Raw genomic sequence first — 22,011 nt, forward strand, 5'->3', positions numbered from 1 at the left:
GGAGATCACACGTGTGCCAAAATCACAGCACACGGAGGGACATACGCCCCTTTAACATGTCAGTTGTTCACTGACGTGTGAAAGAGGCCAAATATGGAGACATTTTGACACAACTCGAGGCTGTGCTAGTTTGTCTAGATCTAGCCTTTTCACATCTCCAACAAAGTGGCAAAACTGGTATGGGAAAGGGGAGTGGTGACCACTGCTCGTCAAAATCACAAGGAGCAGCAGCGTTTGTCACAATTCTTACTCCAGCAGGAACTGGTGTAAGATTTGTGGAGCGGCGCACACTGAGACGCAGACACTCCTGATACATTAAGAGCCATTAAGACTCTACTACTCGTGCTTCCCCTTGAGTCTCTCACTCAATATATTATAACATATCCTGACCTAGTCTTTCCTTTACGCAGTGCAAGACTCTATAGAGATAGATAATCACTGGTGCACATGCCAGCATACTACTCTTTTGCCAGCAAATATTGTAGGAGAGAAAGTGACAACTTGCAGTTAGTTCATGAACGGTCACTCGGATATTGATGACTAACCTTGATGTTTTTAGTTCACGCTTACTAAATACAGTAATGTATAACAGAGAACCAAGTTAATTATTAATGATGGCGGCTCCAGCTTAGATCAGGGTTATGCCTATTCCTTTTTGTTTATCTGACTACATACAATATCAATCCTGTGACACAAGATGGATTTTACGGGAGGGGAAATATATCAGTCCAGCTTTGACCCCAAATCATATCTGGCCTCCTTCTGTAGTCTAGGATCTGGAAGAGACGACATCCTTAACTTCCGCCTGAGAAAATGCTTTGAGACATTTGGACCAGGCAAGTGCATCTCTCGCAATATAGACCATGCCAGTATGCCATGGACATCTAAGGGAAGGGAAAAAAATTGTTTTTTCTGCGCTGCTATTGAAGACTTCAGAATAGAAGAGTCCATGACACATCAATAGATCAAATGCAGTTTATTCTACGCGTTGCAATGCAATCCAGTTTATTCTTCAAGAAGCTGGATAGGTTCAAAACGCATAGAATATACCACATTTGCTCTATTGATGTTTCCTGAACTCTTCCACTCTGAAGTCTTCAACTGCAGCCTCGAAAAAAACTTTTCCCTTCCTCTTTGCCTGTATTGATTTTACACACGTGGATCTGCAGCAGCTACATCTCCTTCACTCATGTATTATTGTGTCACAACTACAGCGGGTGAGTGCAATCTCTCTCTGTCTGTACCATTTTATCAGATAAGACCCGATTTGTGCCTTTATTCCCCAGTGTTTGCTCCATATGGGCATCTAATGATATATCATCATACCTGCACAACTGATGTAGATACATTGTCTTATATATAGTGGTATGGACAAAGCTGATATAATCTGGGCACCTTCAAGTGCATCAGTTTACGAATATATATATATATATATATATATATATATATATATATATACAGTGTATATATATATATATACACTGTATATATATACACATATGATATCTATCTTCATAACCTTGACATAATTTATTATATAGTGCTATCAGCTGAACTGGTGTGAGTCTTGTGTGTACTGATATTTATATAATAGTAACTAGCTGTAGCACCCTGCGTTGCCTGGGATAGTAACTGTCTCTTTTTTTCTCCCCCAGTCTGTCTGTCTCTCTCTCTGTGGCTGTCTGCCTGTCTCTCTCTCTCTTTGTCTGTCTGTCTATCTCTTTCCCTGTCTGTCTCCGTCTATCTCTTTCCCTGTCTTTCCCTGTCTGTCTCTTTCCCTGTTTGTTTCTTTGTCTGTGACTATCTGTTTCTTTGTCTGCCTGTCTCTGCCTGTCCCTGTCTGTCTCTTTCCCTATCCGTCTCTTTTCCTGTCTGTGTCTGTCTCTTTCCCTGTCTCTGTGTCTGTCTGTGTCTGTTTCTGTCTCTCTCTTTCCCTGTCTGTCTGTCTCTTTCCCTGTCTCTTTGTGTGTGTCTGTCTTTCTCAGGCTCTGTCTGTGTCTGTCTCTTTCCTTGGCTGCATTGTGACATGCCAACATTCAATTTAAGAGCGTGGCTGCACATTCTTCTGACGTTCTGGCTGCACTGTAACTCCCAGCTCCATTGACTTTAATGGATGCCGGTTTTTTGGTGAATAACTGTAAAGCGCGGGGTTAAAATTTCCCCTCAAAACATAGTCTATGACGTTCCCTGAGTCAAATGGAGTGTCTATGCAAAATTTTGTGATTGAACATGTGATGTGCGAATTTCTTTAGCGGACATACATACATACAGTCAGGGCCAGAAATATTTGGACAGTGACACAAGTTTTGTTATTTTAGCTGTTTACAAAAACATGTTCAGAAATACAATTATATATATAATATGGGCTGAAAGTGCACACTCCCAGCTGCAATATGAGAGTTTTCACATCCAAATCGGAGAAAGGGTTTAGGAATCATAGCTCTGTAATGCATAGCCTCCTCTTTTTCAAGGGACCAAAAGTAATTGGACAAGGGACTCTAAGGGCTGCAATTAACTCTGAAGGCGTCTCCCTCATTAACCTGTAATCAATGAAGTAGTTAAAAGGTCTGGGGTTGATTACAGGTGTGTGGTTTTGCATTTGGAAGCTGTTGCTGTGACCAGACAACATGCGGTCTAAGGAACTCTCAATTGAGGTGAAGCAGAACATCCTGAGGCTGAAAAAAAAGAAAAAATCCATCAGAGAGATAGCAGACATGCTTGGAGTAGCAAAATCAACAGTCGGGTACATTCTGAGAAAAAAGGAATTGACTGGTGAGCTTGGGAACTCAAAAAGGCCTGGGCGTCGACGGATGACAACAGTGGTGGATGATCGCCACATACTTTCTTTGGTGAAGAAGAACCCGTTCACAACATCAACTGAAGTCCAGAACACTCTCAGTGAAGTAGGTGTATCTGTCTCTAAGTCAACAGTAAAGAGAAGACTCCATGAAAGTAAATACAAAGGGTTCACATCTAGATGCAAACCATTCATCAATTCCAAAAATAGACAGGCCAGAGTTAAATTTGCTGAAAAACACCTCATGAAGCCAGCTCAGTTCTGGAAAAGTATTCTATGGACAGATGAGACAAAGATCAACCTGTACCAGAATGATGGGAAGAAAAAAGTTTGGAGAAGAAAGGGAACGGCACATGGTCCAAAGCACACCACATCCTCTGTAAAACATGGTGGAGGCAACGTGATGGCATGGGCATGCATGGCTTTCAATGGAACTGGGTCACTTGTGTTTATTGATGACATAACAGCAGACAAGAGTAGCCGGATGAATTCTGAAGTGTACCGGGATATACTTTCAGCCCAGATTCAGCCAAATGCCGCAAAGTTGATCGGACGGCGCTTCATAGTACAGATGGACAATGACCCCAAGCATACAGCCAAAGCTACCGAGGAGTTCATGAGTGCAAAAAAGTGGAACATTCTGCAATGGCCAAGTCAATCACCAGATCTTAACCCAATTGAGCATGCATTTCACTTGCTCAAATCCAGGCTTAAGACGGAAAGACCCACAAACAAGCAAGACCTGAAGGCTGCGGCTGTAAAGGCCTGGCAAAGCATTAAGAAGGAGGAAACCCAGCGTTTGGTGATGTCCATGGGTTCCAGACTTAAGGCAGTGATTGCCTCCAAAGGATTCGCAACAAAATATTGAAAATAAAAATATTTTGTTTGGGTTTGGTTTATTTGTCCAATTACTTTTGACCTCCTAAAATGTGGAGTGTTTGTAAAGAAATGTGTACAATTCCTACAATTTCTATCAGATATTTTTGTTCAAACCTTCAAATTAAACGTTACAATCTGCACTTGAATTCTGTTGTAGAGGTTTCATTTCAAATCCAATGTGGTGGCATGCAGAGCCCAACTCGCGAAAATTGTGTCACTGTCCAAATATTTCTGGAACTAACTGTATATACATACATACACTCAGCTTTATATATTAGACTAGCTGTACTACCCAGTTTCACCCAGGTTAATAACTGCTGTTAACAAATTAGAATGTATTAACAAAAATTTATTCTGCACACAAAAACCACAAAACAAATAGATAGAAATGTAATTATTAAAAGGCAAAAACTAAGCTAATCGAAACATTTCACAACATATATTTCAACACCACAGATATTCCACACAGATTTAACTAAATTGGCCAAGTAATGTGCTCGGTCTGTCTCTTTCCAGATCTGTCTATTTCCCCGTCTGTCTCTTTCCCCGTCTGTCTCTTTTCAGGTGTCTCTTTCCAGGTCTGCCTCTTTTCAGGTCTGCCTCTTTCCCCGTCTTTCTCTTTCCCTGTCTGTCTCTTTCCCCATCTGTCTCTGTCTGTCTCTTTCCCCGTCTGTCTCCTTCCCCATCTGTCTCTTTCTCCGTCTGTCTCTTTCCCCGTCTGCCTGTCTCTGTCTGTCTCTTTCTTTGTCTGTCTCTATCTCTCTGTTTCTTTCCCCATCTGTCTCTTTCCAGGTCTGTCTCTTTCCCCGTCTGTCTCCCCGTCTATTTGTCTGTGTCTTTTCCTGTCTGTCTCTTTCCCTGTCTGCCTGTCTCTGTCTGTCTCTTTCCTTGTCTGTCTCTATTTCTCTATCTCTTTCCCTGTCTGTCTCTATCAAGGTCTGTGTCTTTCCCCATCTATCTTTGTCTGTCTCTCTGGCTGTCTCCTCCTTCCCTGTCTGCCTGTCTCTGTCCCTGTCTGCATGTCTGTCTGTCTCTTTCCCATCTGTCTCTTTCCCCATCTGTCTCTTTCCAGGTCTGTCTCTTTCTGTCTTTCACTGTTTTTCTGTCTGTCTTTTTCCCTGTCTGTCTCTGTCTGTCTGTCTGTCTCTCTCTGTCTCCCTCTATCTGTCTCCTCACCAACATCTTATTACCTCACATATAAGCTTCTTATACTATGAATGTCCTTTGTTCCTATAGCAACCAATCATAGCTCCTACTAATAACCTGTAGTTCCAGGCTCCATTTACTTTAATGGAGGCATGTTTTTTGGAGAGTAACTGTAAAGCGCGGGGTTAAATTTTCCTGTCAAAACATAGTCTACGACGTTCCCTGGGTCACATGTGGTGTCTGTGCAAAATTTCATGATTGTAAATGCGACGGTGAGGATACACTTTTCGTTTCCCTTTTTCCCCATTATGTAGATAGGGGCAAAATTGATTGGTAAATTGGAATGCGCAGTGTTAAAATTTCGCCTTACAACATAATCTATGACGCTCTCGGGGTCCAGACGTGTGAGTGTGCAAAATTTTGTGATTGTAAATGCGACGTTGCGGATACACTTTTCGTTTCACTTTTTCCCCATTATGTGGATAGGGGCAAAATTGATTGGTAAATTGGAATGCATGGGGTTAAAATTTCGGCTCACAACATAGCCTATGACGCTCTCAGAGTCCAGACGTGTGAGTGTGCAAAATTTTGTGGCTGTAGCTGCGACGGTGCAGATGCCAATCCCGGACATACACACACACATTCAGCTTTATATATTAGATATATATAAATATATATAGTCTGGAGCATCTAAGGAAAATTGTCTGTCTGTGTGTGGTCACATTCCAAGGACAGTTTCTCAAGTGATGTCCTTCTCACCTTAGATGGGAGCCCTCATTATCTGTTGAGATTTGATGTTGTCTCTCCACTGATCAGACACACTGTATGTCATGTCCAATGTTCATTACAATACTCTTCTCTTTTTCAGGAGGTATCAGAGGTGATGTTTTGGTTGACATTGGCACTGGACCATCGATATACCACCTCCTTTCTGCTTGTGAATCTTTTCCTCATATCATTGCAACTGACTTCACAGATAGTAATAGGCAAGAGCTGGAGAGATGGTTGAAAAGAGAACAAGGAACCTTTGATTGGTCGGAGATTGTAAAGATTGTTTGTGATCTGGAAGGGCAAAGGTAGATTATTTAACTACAGTGCTTTGTATCTGTATCTAATATCTACTTGCCATATCTAATGTCCACAATAATGACAAATTTAAAGAGATTGCATACATAGCCTATGTACAGCTACTGGAGGACCTCATGATTCTTATGATTCCCACAAAGGAACTAGCAATATATTCATACAAAAGATGCACAGTGATGAGGCTTTGGCCCACAAGTTGCCTCTCTCCATAGAAGATGTCTCTGTGGAGTGGTAGCCTTATTGTGACATGTGGAGAAAAAGGATGTGGCAACCTAATTTGGCCCTAATGCCTTAATGAACTCAGTACTTGTAGTCGTGGTTGCATTTATTGCATGTTCACCTTTAGGTTGAAGAATCTCCTACACAGAGAAGTGCCATTGATTCAGAACCTCTGGACTTCTCTGCCTTTATCTAGCTTACTGTTCCCATTAATATCCATTGTCAATTATGTATTTTGATTAAAAGAAACCCACAAGAAGTATCTTTGACTCAACACGCTAGATAAAGATTCAATATTAATGTTTTATCTGGTCTCTCTATAATCTTCAATTATTTTTTTTATTAATTCTTCAAATTAGAGATAATTGGGAAGAAAAAGAGAACAAATTACGATCCAGGATCCAGAAAGTCTTGAAGTGTGATGTAACGAAGAGTAATCCACTAGCTCCCACAGAGATTCCCCCTGTGGACTGCCTGGTCACAGCTCTGTGCCTGGAAACGGCCTGCAGAGATATTGATGCTTATTTCTGCTCATTGAAGAACATCACAAGCCTTCTGAAGCCTGGTGGACATTTGGTTTTGATCGGGGTCCTTGGAGATTCCTTTTATAAGGTGGGAGAGAAGACTTTCTTCTGTCTACCGTTGGATGAAGAGACAGTGAGAAATGGCGTCACAGATGCTGGATACAGTATAAAGGATCTGGAGGTTTATAACATCCCTGATCAGACATCATGTGCCCACATCACTGATACCTATGCCAATATTTTCCTTGTTGCACAGAAAAAATGAGACATAATCTTCAATGTTCCATGAAGAAGCGATTAGTGCATATGTGATGCAGTGGAGAGGTTTCTTGTAAAGCTTTGTCACATGTAAGGCTAATAATAAAACAAATTTCTACTTAAAAAATCCAGATCTTACCATATTCTTACACCAGTTTCTTAGGAAGGACGTGCCATCTCATGAAATTAATAGAGATCCTCAAAAGAGGAGCCTTGCATCACCCATAAAGCTTAAGGGTTGTTAGATGAGATTTGCTTTAATGTAGGGTTTTCATTGCTTATTTTGTGCTAAATTAAGTCAACATATTAGGCAGAGGGGTAACGTGCAGCTTAGGGGCCTCAAAACTAAATATGAAACATGGCCTCTGAGACGCCCCTGGACTATCAGGTCGTCACAGGGTACTGCACAAACTGCCCTTCCGTGCACTATTCCATGTCCCTCATGGTTCTGGGTCCCTATCTTATAGTGTTGCCTCCAACAGCAAATCAAATCCTAGATACACCCTGCACCACACCCACCAGGCACACCAGTGGACGGCTTGAGTGGAATAGAGTCGCCCACCTGGGGGCTCAGGGAGGGGAGGTGAGTAGTGTAGTGAATCAGTAGTTAGTCAGTGAGAGGAGTGGAGCAAAGTAGCCCTCGAGCTATGAGGAGCTCAGAGGAGGTCGGGAGTGGTGGCTCCCAAAAGAAGCTGTCTAGGTTGCTGACGGTGGTCTGGACCTAGAGGAGTCGGAGCCCCGGTCACAGGGGATTGTGGCTAGGTGAAACCAAGGAAAAAATTGTGAAAACATACCCTGCTGTAACTAAATAAAAGCATAGTGCATATAAACATAGGGTACTTAGTAAACACTGTTTTTGATCAAAAAAAGCATAAAGCTATCCCACCAAACGTCAAGGTGTACCAAGTTGGGATAGTACCTACACTCTCTAATATTAAAACCTTACCATGGGTCTAAAATAGGCCTCAATGTGGCTAAGGGCTGAGAGCGACCGGGTCCCAACAGGACACACACAGTCAGGGGGATTCACAGAATGAAATGTCCAGCTCACTGAGAAGGGGGCCACTCCCTGTTTGTACTGAATACAAAAAAACTACATAAAAACAAAAAAGTGAGCCGGAGTATGAGATGGTATACATGGAACTTGTGAGACCATGTTCACACTGGCCATGAAACAAAGAGAAACCAAGGAAAAAATTGTGAAAACATACCCTGCTGTAACTAAATAAAAGCATAGTGCATATAAACATAGGGTACTTAGTAAACACTGTTTTTGATCAAAAAAAGCATAAAGCTATCCCACCAAATGTCAAGGTGTACCCAGTTGGGATAGTACCTACACTCTCTAATATTAAAACCTTACCATGGGTCTAAAATAGGCCTCAATGTGGCTAAGGGCTGAGAGCGACCGAGTCCCAACAGGACACACACAGTCAGGGGGATTCACAGAATGAAATGTCCAGCTCACTGAGAAGGGGGCCACTCCCTGTTTGTACTGAATACAAAAAAACTACATAAAAACAATTTTTACTTTTTTTTGTATTCAGTACAAACAGGGAGTGGCCCCCTTCTCAGTGGTGGACCTGTCAAGGAGGACGGTCAGCAGCCTAGCACTATCACCGGTCCGGGACCAAAAACACAGCGGGGTACACGGACCCTAGGTCAGGGAGAAGCTTCAGGCAACCCGACAATTAACCTGAGGAGAACGGAGCCTTTATGATTTGTTCACACCCACTCCGGAATCGGGGCACTAGCGCAACGAGAGGGATAGGGCCTTCAAAACAAACGGTCCAGAAAATCCCAAGTGTGAGCCCTGAGAGCAGCCTCCCACACTTAGCCACAGTGGGGCCCGGCAAGTTTCAGACTACTGGGCCACCGCGTTGAAGTTAAACTTAGTGCCAGGAGGCAGATCACGGATCACCAGGCAACACTTTACGGGACGGGACCCGGACGAGCTCCCCTCAAGCGGCAGCGATACCCCGAGATTTGGTTTACCCGGTTAACAGCGTCTGCTTATTGACTGAATGAGTACCTGAGTGACCCTTGCATCCCACGGCATCCCACCGAGTCCCGGGGCCTTCCCCTACCTGTGGAGGGCAACGACACCTTGCTGCCCCACTCCTTTACCCTGGGTACTCCCAACGGCAACGGTGGTATCCCTTCCTTACCGTACACCACGGGTGGTGTCACGAACTATACCTCCCCTGTAAATAACTCCCCCCCTTTACGTTTAGAAGTGGCCCCAAGCCCCCAGGTCCGGAGACCCTCGAGCCACAAGTCATCGTACGGATCTGGGCAGTTTGATCTGCTGCAGGGGCGGCACACCTCCATCTACCATCTGTATTTATAACGCTGATTTCTTTTTATGCGATCTATGCTCCCTTCAGACACCTTGGCAATGATGCAACTAAAATCTTCTGCACTCCCTAAGTCAATGCTCTTGACAGAAGGTAAAGGGTTGTGATGGAGTAGTCAACCTGGTGGAGCCATTCACAGTGTGGTTTGTAAGAAGGAAGATCCATCAAAATGGGAGTTGACTTTTGAAGATATGGTTTACAAAGAAGGTTATTATGACTAAATATATTAAGACATCGTCCAATGTTAGTATGTTGTGTGCACCGCAATCTCCAACTTGATGGGACACAAACAGAATCCAGTTCTGAGTGTGGCAAAAGTATTACTTGCTCCTCTCTGCTGGTTCAAGGTGAGCGCAATGGAAAGAGTTAAAGTAAAGTGCTCATGAGGATATACATAATGCTCCATTGGGTTGAGCCTGGGATAACCTTGTAATAATGGTGTAACTAGAGTGAGGCAGTAAATGAATAAAGGTGACTATCCTGTATGAAAATAGAGGCAGAAGAGTGAGTAAACCAGATACAGTACAAAGCTTAGGATGTGGGTAAAAGACTAAATAGTATACCTAGAACATGTTAGAAAAAGGAAGGTCTGCCAAATAGTTATAGACATATTGCTTGAAAGCATTCATATAGTTGTTATAGTGTTGAACTGGAGGAGATTGTTCCTATCAGTCTCTTTAGCATACAAGTCTATAGACAAAAGGCTATTTTCATCTTTTAGTGCGTATATATCAAAGATTGTTACACTATAGATCATGGTGTAAGGTAAAATGAAGACCTGGCCAAGCTGTGTTGATAAGGGAATAGAATTAAAGAGAGAAATTGAGTGAGCCTGTCCAAACACAAAATGTTTGTCTATATATCTCTTACATAATAAGGAATGTTGTTGGAATATAGGGTTACATAGATGATAGATTCTTCGAAGGATGCCATGTAGCAATATGCATATGTGGGGGCTACCTTTGAACCCATGGCGGTCCTTTGGATTTCGAAGAAGAATGTATCTTCAAAAAGAAAATAATTTTCTTGTAGGATCAATGAGAGTAGATCAAAACAGAGAGTAATAACTGGTAGGTCTTCATCTGAAGCAATTAAGAAGTCTTTTACTGCTTCAATGCCTTTGCTGTGAGAGATGCAGGTAGAGAGGCTTTATATATCAATGTAAATCAGTGATAATTCTTAAGAATGCCCCTGTCTCCAACAGGAAGGATTTGGTCTTCTTAACCAAAGGTTTTAGGATTTTCTCCAGGAATATTGACAAGGGAAATAAGAGAGAATCCGTGAATGCTACAATGGACCTATCAGGTGATTTTTCAAGCCTTTTAGGAATTTTAGGCAGAATATATATGACAGTTGTTATGGGGTTCTTTTTCAAGAGATAATCATTTTCTGGTTGATAGTCCCAGCTGTCAGATGTTGTGTTACTACTGAATACATTTTTGCAGTTAGTTCTTGAGAGATGTCATGGGCCAATCGTCTGTACATAGTGACATCACTAAGCTGAGTGTGTATTTTGTGAAGGTAGTCGGTTATGTACATGACTACTATGGCCCCTCCATTGTAAGCTAGTTTAATTACAAGTTCTTTGTCCTCCATTAAAGTTCATAGTGCCTGTCTGTCAAGAAATGGTAAGTTATTCCGATAGTTCTATATCATATCTGAGTTGGTTATATTCCTTATCAACAAAGGCTTTGAAGCACGGGGCCCTAGACTGGAGGAAGTAATGGGTACTGTTTCTGTCGCTGTCAAAGGGGAGTTAGACATAATTGGCAAAATGAAAGTTTAGCCATCAATTTCTGTAAAATCACTGTAAATTAATTACAAGGTTGAAAATACTGAATTTGTGCATGGGACACAATGATCATCCTCTCTGTAACACAGATAGTTGCACAATACTGAGAGATTTAAAGGAAATATTGTCAATTATTAACAAGGATTTATTTGCAATCGGATAACTCTTGTTGTTCCTGATTTCCCTCCTATATTGTCCTTCTTGTCTGTTTTTTAATTCTTTGGGGTTGTCTTCGTCATGACCCTAAAAAAATGTGGCCCCTGTGGTCTCTGTCTGGATTGGAGGTCGAATAATCTGTAGTGTTGTGCCATGCTTCTCCTATAGTAAAGGAAAAATAAAGTTATGGCTCTTGCAAGAATGGGACAAAAAAACGAAAAGGCAAAAACGAAAAATGGCCATGGTGTGAAAGGGTTAATAAATAGAGAAATAAAAAATACAAGCAAAAACACATCTAAAATGCAGAAAAATGTTCATACTTTACTCAACGGTTTTCTTCCCAACACATAAATATTTGCAGCATAATTTTCCACATGATTTTCACATCATCAATAGCTGATAATAATTATATCTGCCCCCTCTGGCAGTTCTCCCAGTCCTGAGTGGATGCTGTAAATCAGACTTGCTCGCTGGGTGTGATACTATCTCTGTAATCAGTTCCAGGAATCCGATTGTGCAAGCTGCAGTTCAGCACACCCATCATCTGCATAAAAGCAAAAGCCGAGGTCAGATATAATTATAGGATAAGGACAGAAAGGTAATCATATAGGAATAATAAGTCACATCATATGTAGTGCAACCATATACACAGCTGTGGATTATGGGACTATTACAGATAGTACATGAGAGGACATTAACTGACCCCCATAAAAAATTATAATCCTAACAGGGTTCTATATGTAAACGACAAAGCATGCAGGAAACCCAAGACTGGTTAATATGGATAATGGTTGCCATATATTGCCACCCATTGCCCAATGACTCTAGTTCAAAACCTTAACCATGACATACAAAGCCATCCACAACCTGTCCCCTCTATACATCTGTGATCTAGTCTCCTGGTACTTAACTGCACGTAACCTCCGATCCTCACAAGATCTCCTTCTCTACTCCCCCCTTATCTCCTCTTTCCACAATCGCATCCAAGATTTCTCCTGTGCCTTCCCCATACCTGGAAGTCTCTGCCACAACACATCAGACTCTCACCTACCTTGGAAAGCTACAAAAGGAACCTGAAGACCCATCTCTTCCGACAAGCCTACAACCTGCAGTAAGACCTTTCTCACATGTTCGTGTTTCCAGTATGTGTGACATCTGTTTTCACATGTACCAGAGACACTGCCACACATAGACACATTAAAATCAATGGGTTTGCGCACACATGCATGTTTTCCCATGGACCGTGTGTCCTTGTGCTCCACACATAGACATGCCCGTTTTTGTCTGGTAGCATGGGGGTCACACGGCCCGCACACTGATGTGTTTCGTGTAACATCAGTGTGACACGTACAGGAGAAGACACATGTCTGTGTAATAAAATGCTTTTCTATACTCACCTGTCTCCACTGCTGATGTCTCCAGTACTGCTGTCACTTGCTTCTGTGACGCCCTGGCCGGGCCTTGTAGTCACAGATAGGACCCCGCATTACACCCTTCCCTCATTGGTAACACACAGCCAACCTTAAAACCCTAGTCACCCCGGTAAGGGCTTGATAGACACACCGGGGGCGGAAACAGGCGGTTGGAAGACGCCCACCTAGGAGTTTTAGACAGCCCGGGGTGGGAAAAAGCCAGAGAAAAGTCTTAGAGTTCAAGTTGGAGAGGAGTGTGGGCTGGAGCTGTGTCCAGCTCCAGCAGAGGCGAAAACCCAAATTGAACAGGTACCAGGGTAGGAGCCCTAGTGCCTTTGGCTAGGAGGCAAACGGCGATCTCCGTCAGCAGGAGACGGGAAGATGGCTCGGTGGAACCGATGTGGACCGGGACAGGGTTGTAGCCTGCCGGTACCGACACGGGGAACCGACTCGGAAACCGGAGCACAAAGGGGGGTACTCAGACCCTGAAGCTAGGCCCAGAAGCTACTGGAACTAGGTAATTAACTGATTGCGGCCAAGACTAGAGGACTGAAGGCAACAGCCCACCAAGGGGGATAATAGGCCACCGCCACGGCTCAGAGATCCCACGGGCCAGCGTCTGCGGGCAAAGGGCTCCTTAGGCCACATCCAGCGGGGAGCGGACTCCTGGAGTTGCAAGCACAGGCAGTCCACCGTTCTAAAACAGGTGCAGGAGAAAGACAGAGACCACCAGCCGGGTGGGGGAACCAGAACGCAGCCATGTGCGGGCACCGACCACCATCACCTTGGTTTACCAGAGACTCGTGTGTTTTCTTAATAGTGAGTACACCAGCACCCTCCGGTCGCCCATCTCCCTGCACCAATACCCCAATGGGTCCCGGGGCCACAATCCCTGTCCATGGAGGGGTTAACAACTTGCTGCACAACATCTCCCCTGGGTGCCCCATAACTGCAGCGGTGGTGTCCAATATCACCACACACCGTGGGTGGCGTCACGAACTCCGTACAGCTCAGCCCGTACATATACGTCCTACATCCACCATCCCATCACTCCCCCTTTTCATTTGAAGTGACCGTGAGGCCCCCGGGTCCGGAGACCCTCGAGCCACCCACAGAAGGGCCGGATCCGAGCAGCTCGGCTGCCAAGAGTGGGGCGGTACACTTCCATCTCCGCTCATTATACTCATTGCATATTCACTGCACCTTGGACCAGAAGCAGCAGTATCGCCGAACACAGCAGCACCATGGACAGCAGGTAAGTATAGACGTTCATGCTATCAGTGTGCTATGTGGATGTCACACGGATAGCATACTGACATCACACGTTGAACACACACATGGACATACGCACACACATAGAAACCTACACCACAGACTGTGCAAAATGTGTGTGTTTTGCGCGGAAGTGTGCAAGAGGCCTAACCCTCAGTCATCCATCGTGTTGCACGACCATCTGCACCCTCACCTATTATATCCTCAACTCCTTCCCTGTAGACTGTGGGCCCTAGCGGGCAGGGTCCTCTCTCCTCCTGTAGACTGTGAGCCCTCGGGGGCAGGGTCCTCCTTCTGGAGACTGTAAGACATCAGGGGTAGGGACCTCTCTCCTCTTGTAGACTGTGAGCCCTCGCGGGCAGGGTCCTCTCTCCTCCTGAACCAGTCTGTGCCTTGTATTGTTCCTCATTATTGTACTTGTCCCTATTATGTGTACCCCTTTTAACATGTAAAGCGCCTTGGAATTAATGGCGTTATAATAATATATTAATGGATCCAGGATCAAGGATTCGGGAACAAATCAATTCTTGCCTTATTGGAGTAAGGACAGACCAGTTAGAGGCCGAGAGTTTTTGAATTGCCTATTGAAAAAATATTTGATTTTGAGGGTGAAACATCTGTTTTTGCAAACTCAAATAATTGTTTCATTTGCACGGTCCGGCTTCATTACGACCCAAATGCTCCATCTGGCCTTAGGCAGGCTTTGTACGTTGCGACATCGCAAGCCGATGCTGCGATGTCGCACGCGATAGTCCCCGCCCGCGTCGCAGATACGATATCTTGTGATAGCTGGCGTAGCGAAAATTATCGCTATGCCAGCTTCACATGCACTCACCTGCCCTGCGACCGTCGCTCTGGCCGGCGACCCGCCTCCTTCCTAAGGGGGCGGGTCGTGCGGCGTCATAGCGACGTCACACGGCAGGCGGCCAATAGCGGCGGAGGGGCGGAGATGAGCAGGATGTAAACATGCCGCCCACCTCCTTCCTTCCGTATAGCCGCCGGCGGCAGGTAAGGTGATGTTCCTCGCTCCTGCGGCTTCATACACAGCGATGTGTGCTGCCACAGGAACGAGGAACAACATTGTACCTGTCGCGGCAGAGTAATTATGGAAAAGTCGGAGCCTGCACCGATGATACGATAATGACGCTTTTGCGCTCGTTAATCGTATCATCTAGAATGTACACACAACGATGTCGAAAGTGACGCCAGATGTGCGTCACTTTCGATTTGACCCCACCGACATCGCACGTGCGATGTTGCAACGTGCAAATCCGGCCTTAGACTTAGAACATATGGATAAATCATGTAATGTTCCATTTCCCAGCAACATGACCCTGCAATCTGCTACCCATGTTACAGCATTGCCAAAAATGACAGGTCCCCCATGCCCTCCATCCCACCAGCATTTGTATATTCCTTTCTAAATTCCCTACCTAACAGACCCTTTATACCGTCTGACACATAAACATGTTTTTTTTTAAAAAAAAAAAGTTATTTATAGTCTTTTTTTAATATGCGAAACTCCTTTTGACTAGTTTATGGGGCATATGTTTCCCCAGACTAGTTGTCCAGCTCAGCATCTTCACGCGTCCCTGTGGACATGAGAACATGATTTTCCAGAGTCAGGGTCATCCCGGCTCCCTACAAATCTTGCATATGAAGCCAGGGTATTCGCTTCTGGGCTTCATAGGCACACTGCACATGTTTGGAAGTGAAGATCTGTTCCGGCAGCTGATCTTTGATTCCTTCATGGACGTCAGCGTCTTCTTGTCTTCTGAATGTGCACGGCGCTTCAGAGGTGCAACAACGTGTAGGCAAGAAAATTTCACGCAAGCACAAGATTTGTGGACAGCAGGCAATGACACACAGGGGCATGATAACATACTGAGTGAGAAAACAAATGCCCCATCTACTAAAAAGAAATTAGCATGCATCTGACAAGTGAGCCCCCTCATAGAATAACATTTTCAAATCTGCAGTATGTGAATTCTCTCAGCCAGGGGCGGACACTGAGAGCAAAAAGTCCCCTGTGCAACAACTGTGTATGCCTCCTCCCAAGGCTAAAAGTCACATTTGAGGCAGAGCAGCGTGTCCTGGAGAGTGTGGAGCGCGGTGACATCACTGAGAGGAGGAGGCCGGCGCTGGACACCAGAGAGCAGCAGTAGGTGAGTATATTATCACACATCACATGCACTTTCACAGATTCAGTGGATACAAAGTTTAATGGGAGGCTTCTTTAACAATGGTTAAGTTGTTACCAGAAAACAGATCTACCGCTCTATACTGTCCCCCCAAACTTCCACTTCAAGATATAGTTCACCTACTTCTCCATACTATCCATACTGCCCCCTATGCGCTCACTTATCCATACTGTTACCCCTATGCTCCCACTTATCCATACTGCCCCCTATGCTCTCACTTATCCATTTTGTCCCCCTTATGCTCCCACTTATCCATACTTTTGCCCCCTATGCTCCACTTGTCCATGCTGTTCCCCCTATGCTCCCAATTATACATACTGTTCCCCTATGCTCCCACTTATCCATATTGTCCCCCCTATGCACCTATTGATGTTTGCTGTTCCACCTATGCTCCCACTTATCCATACTGTCCCCCCTACGCTCCCACATATGCATACTGTTCCCCCTATGCTTCCGCTTATCCATACTGTCCCTCATATGCTCCCACTTATCCATACTGCCCCCTATGGTGCTACTTATCCATACTGTTCCCCCTATGCTCCTACTTATGCATACTGTAACCCTATGCTCCCACTTATTCATACTGTCCTTCATATGCTCCCACTTATCGATACTGCCCCTCATGCTACCACTTATTCATACTGCCCCCCATGGTCCCACTTATCCATACTGTTCCCCCTATACTCCCACTTATCCATACTGTCCTTCATATGCTCCCATTTATCCATACTAACCCCCTATGCTGCCACTTACGCATACTGTTCCCCCTATGCTCCAAGTTATCCATACTGACCCCTATGCTCCCACTTATGCATACTATTCCCCCTATACTCCCACTTATACAAACTGTCCACCCGATGCTACCACTTATCCATACTGTTCCCCCTACTCTCCCAGTTATACATACTGTTCCACCTATGCTCCCACTTATCCATACTGTCCCCCCCTAAGCTCCCACTTATGCATACTGTTCCCCCTATGCTTCCGCTTATCCATACTGTCCCTCATATGCTCCCACTTATCCATACTGACCCCTATGCTGCCACTTGCGCATACTGTTCCCCCTATGCTCCCAGTTATCCATACTGACCCCTTATGCTCCCACTTATGCATACTATTCCCCCTATACGCCCACTTATACAAACTGTCCACCCGATGCTACCACTTATCCATACTGTTCCCCCTATGCTCCACTTATCCATACTGTTTCCCCTACGCTCCCAGTTATCATACTGTTCCCCTATGCTCCCACTTATCCATACTGTCCCTCATATGCTCCCACTTATCGATACTGCCACTTATTCATACTGCCCCACCCATGGTCCTACTTATCCATACTGCCCCCTATGCTCCCGTTTATGCATACTGTTCCCCCTATGCTCGCACTTATCCATACTGCCCCCCTATGCTCCCATTTATACATATTGTTTCCCCTATACTCCTACTTATACAAACTGTCGACCCTATACTCCCACTTATCCATACTGTCCTTCATATGCTCCCACTTATCCATGCTGACCACCTATGCTCCCACTTATCCATACTGACCCCCTATGCTCCCAGTTATCAATACTGACCCCTTATGCTCCCACGTATCCATACTGACCCCATTGGTCCAACTTATCCATTCTGCCCCCCTACGCTCCCACTTATTCATACAGCCTCACTATGCACCCACTAATCCATACGGCCACCCTATCCTCTCACTCATCCATACTGCCCCCCATGCTTTCACTTATCCATACTGTCCTCCATAGCCGCACTTATCCATACTGTACCCCTCTTCTTTGTACTGTTCCTACACTTCTAAATACTGTGCCCCCCATTTTCCATGTGGTCCACCCATCAAACACTGCTCTCTCTCTCACACTGTCCCTCAGTGTGCACTCATAGTCTCTGCTGCAGTCTGACGCCGTCACACTGCCACCTCCGCCACACAGTGTGAGCTCCAATGGTTATTAAACTTCACAGCTATGCACCACGAGCTGATGGTAGATCCAGGCACATAGCAGTGACATTTAATGACGCCGGCCTATCAGAGGTCACTTGGTAACATGTGTGACGTTTGATAGGCCGGTAGCCATTAAACGTAACTGCTACGCGCTACATGCTGACGTCAGCGTGCGGCGCATAGTAGTGACATTTGATGGCCCATAGGTCCGTTCTATCAACCACGGTTCTGGCAGTTAGCCCCCTCTATGTCCACCCCAGATGGGCCCCACTCCCATCTGGGCCCTGATGCAGCTGAACCGGCTATATCTCCGCCACTGCTTTCAGCGTGTCATTCAAGTGACTTGCAAAGGAAAGCACTTCTCTTGGTTACCCGAAATTTACCTTAGTTACTAGCGTCTGCTGTTCTCACGCTGCCAGTGCTGCCTCCCTGTTCCCTGCACTCCTAGCCAGAGTACACATCGGGTTAATTACCCGATGTGTACTCCAGCTACGTGTGCAGAGAGCAGGGAGCTGGCACTGGCAGCGTGAGAGCGGCGGACGCTAGCAACTAAGGTAAATATCGGGTAACCAAGGAAAGGGCTTCTTGGTTACCCGATGTTTACCATTGTTACAGCTTTCCGCAGCTGCCAGACGCCGGTTCTCTGCTCCCTGCTCGCTTCAGTTCGTTGCTCTCTCGCTGTCACATACAGCGATGTGTGCTTCACAGCGGGAGAGCAACGTCCAAAAAATGAAGCAGGACATTCAGCAACGACCGGCGACCTCACAGCAGGGGCCAGGTCGTTGCTGGATGTCACACACAGTGACAGCGACGGGACGTTGCTGCTACGTCACAGAAAATGGTGACTTAGCAGCGATGTCGTTGTCATCGTCGCTATGTGTGACACCACCTTTAGGGCCTCATTCTGAAGTGGCTGATAACAGAAAACAATAAACTGCAATGAAGTGCACAGCAAATGGAGTTAGCAGACACCTTAGATTTGGAATTTTTTTTATCAAACTTAGTGTTAAAAATAGAAGAGGCTTACATAAGAAGAAGCTGTGATCTAAAAAAAAAATATTTATCACAGTGATATCACGTATTTTTATATATTATGTACATACATTATTTCAGGTTATTATTGCAGCCGTGTAATCCATTATATCACCTAATAATGAGGATGATATCATGCGTTTCACACACTTTAGCTTCATCGATAAATTTAGATCCTCGCCCGTCAAGCACAGGGAATGCAATGTTACACCCAGAATAAATCTTACAAAGCTGACGTAGGAAAACAAAATCAGCATATTAGCGACTGATCCCCAGAAAGTGCCCCTTGTCGCTGTGGCCAATCTTTGTTTCTGTCCCTTCTTATAAAAGCCATAACATTTTTTCTCTTCTTCCATATAGACGTTTGAAGGCTGCTTGTTTTTTGCAAGATGAGCTGAATTTTTGAATGACACCCTCCAAAAAGGGGGAAAAATTCCAAGTGCGGTGAAATTGAGGGGAAAAAAAGGCAATGTCAACATTATTTTGGGATAGATATTACACTTTGAGCGCTTATTTCATTATTTTGCAGCATTGTGTAGACCAAAACTCGCAGTTTTAGAGTTTTAGGTTATTTTTCTGCTTACAGTGTTTACCAATTGAGGTAATCAATTTGATAGTTTAATAGATCAGACTGTTATGAACGTAACGGAAGTTCATGATGACAGATATGGGGACCCCACCCCCAGCTGCCAAACAAACCCATTTTAGCGCTTTGATTGCGTCATGGGTGGGCCATTGGGTGTCGAGAGGCGCGCTATGAATTCCGCTGAAACAGATTGATAGCAGAATTTAACAAGTTAACAGCGGAGCTCTGCTCCATCCATAGCTGTTAGAGGCAGGTCAGGACCTTGACATGCAGACGCTGTCTGGTATTGTGCTATCTGACTGGTATTGTGCAGGCTCAGTCTCTGAGCCTGCTCCCGACTTGTGCCATACATGTACAGCGGATGACAGGAAAGGGTTAACACTTTCATTGCTGAGCCTGTTTTCACCTTCCTTGTCAATTTTTTCAGTTCTGACCAGTGTCACTTTATATGGTAATAACTCTGAATCACTTCAACGGATCCCAGTGATTCTGAGAATGTTTTTTTGCGTGACATATTGTACTTCATGATACTGGTAAGTTTTTGGCAATATGATTTGTGTTTATAAAAAAAAAAAAAAATAATAAAAAAAGTTACAATTTTTGCAATTTTCAAACTTTGTATTTTTATGCCCTTAAACCAGAGAGTTATGTCACACACAGGAGGCAGGGCTTGGAAGGGAAAGAGCACAATGAGACTATTAGAGAACAAATTTGGCTGGAAAATATAGCAGATGCCATGTCTTATTTGCAAAGCCCCTGAGGTGCCTAAACAGTGGAAACCCCCACAAGTGACCCCATTTTGAAAGTTACACCCTTCATCAAATTAATCTAGAGGTGTGGTGAGCACCTTGAACCTGCAAGTGCTTTATATAGTTTTATAACATTGATGAATGAAAATAAAAAATTAAATTTTTGCCAAAAAATGTTGCTTTGGCTATAAAATGTTCATTTTCACAAGGGTAAAGGGGACTTTACACGCAGCGATATCGCTAGAGATATCGCTGGTGAAAGCACCCGCCCCGTCGTTTGTGCGTCACGGGCAAATTGATGCCCATGGCACACAAAATCATTAGGAGCCGTCACACGGACTTACCTGCCTAGCGACGCCGCTGTTGCCGGCGAACCGCCTCCTTTCTAAGGGGGCGGTTCGTGCGGCGTCACAGCAGCGTCACTAAGCGGCTGCCCAACAGAAGCGGAGGGGGGGAGATGAGCAGCCATAACATCCCTCCCACCTCCTTCCTTCCTCATTGTCGGCGGCCGCAGGTAAGCTGTATTTCGTCGTTCCCGAGGTGTCACACATAGCGATGTGTGCTGCCTCGGGAACGATGAACAACCTCCGTCCTGCAACAATCAACGATTTTTTGAAAATGAACGACATGTCAGCGACCAACAATCAGGTGAGTATTTTTTATCGTTAACGGACGTTCGTTGGTGTCACACACAACGACGTCGCTAACAATGCCGGATGTGCGTCACGGAATCCGTGACCCGGCGATATATCGTTAGATACGTCGTTGCGTGTAACGGGGCCTTAACAGGAGAAAATGCACCATACAATTTGTTGTGCAATTTCTCCTGAGTGCGCCACTGCCCTACATGTAATCGTGAACTTCTTTTCATGGTTAGTACAATGCTCAGGAGGTAAGGAGCACCATATTATAGTGCAGATTTTGCTGTAATGGCTTGCGGGTGCCAAATGACATTGGCAGAATCTCTAAAGTGCCCTTCCATAAGTGACCCCATTTTATAAACTGTACCCCTCAATCTAGGAGTGCAGTGATCATATTGAAATCAAATGTGTGTCACAGAACTTTATACCATTGGGCTGTAAAGGAAAACTAATAACATTTTACCACAAAAATTTGGTTTTAGCTCCAGATGTTACATTTTAACACAGGGAAATGGTTAAAGACAGCACCAAAATTTGTCACACAATTTCTGCTGAACACAGTAGTACCCCACATGTACCTGTACAGTACTGCTTAGCCACACGGCAAGTCAGGAAGGAAGGAGCACTATTTGAGTCGTGGAGCACAGATTTTCTTAAGATAGTTTGCTGACTCCATACACAGATCACCAAAGTGCCAGGACCACAGAATTCTCCCTCAAGTGAACTCATTTTCGAAATTACACCCCTCTAGAAATGTATCTACAGTTGTAACGATTTTGACTTCATGGGTGTTTCCCAGAAACAAGCAGCAATGGATGTTGCTGAGGGTAAATTGCAGATTTGACATTGTAGTGCCCAGTACAGTGTAGTGCCCATACATTGTGCCCAGCACTTTCTTATAGAGATACGCACCGGGTAAATTAAGCGGGCTCTTCTCCCTACAGAAATGTCAA

The 22,011-nt window shown here is 44.7% G+C and overlaps 1 protein-coding gene across 1 annotated transcript; it reads left to right on the plus strand.

The window, feature by feature from the left end:
* The first annotated feature begins 663 nt into the window (after positions 1-663).
* LOC142255684 (indolethylamine N-methyltransferase-like) lies at positions 664-7,011 on the plus strand. The gene is made up of 3 exons (XM_075327126.1): positions 664-836; positions 5,691-5,898; positions 6,487-7,011. The coding sequence occupies exons 1-3, from the start codon at positions 698-700 to the stop codon at positions 6,914-6,916; spliced, it is 777 nt and encodes a 258-aa protein (XP_075183241.1). The 5' UTR covers positions 664-697; the 3' UTR covers positions 6,917-7,011.
* Positions 7,012-22,011: the final 15,000 nt, after the last annotated feature.

This window comes from Anomaloglossus baeobatrachus, chromosome 11, assembly GCF_048569485.1.
Source record: "Anomaloglossus baeobatrachus isolate aAnoBae1 chromosome 11, aAnoBae1.hap1, whole genome shotgun sequence".
In the NCBI taxonomy this organism is placed as follows: Eukaryota; Metazoa; Chordata; class Amphibia; order Anura; family Aromobatidae; genus Anomaloglossus; species Anomaloglossus baeobatrachus.

Bases quoted from the DNA above. Each gene is read 5' to 3' on its own strand.
- LOC142255684 (XM_075327126.1), top strand. From the start codon at position 698: ATGGATTTTACGGGAGGGGAAATATATCAGTCCAGCTTTGACCCCAAA. The intron at 837-5,690 runs GCAAGTGCATCT...TCTCTTTTTCAG, and splicing joins CTTTGAGACATTTGGACCAG to GAGGTATCAGAGGTGATGTT. The intron at 5,899-6,486 runs GTAGATTATTTA...TCTTCAAATTAG, and splicing joins TGTGATCTGGAAGGGCAAAG to AGATAATTGGGAAGAAAAAG.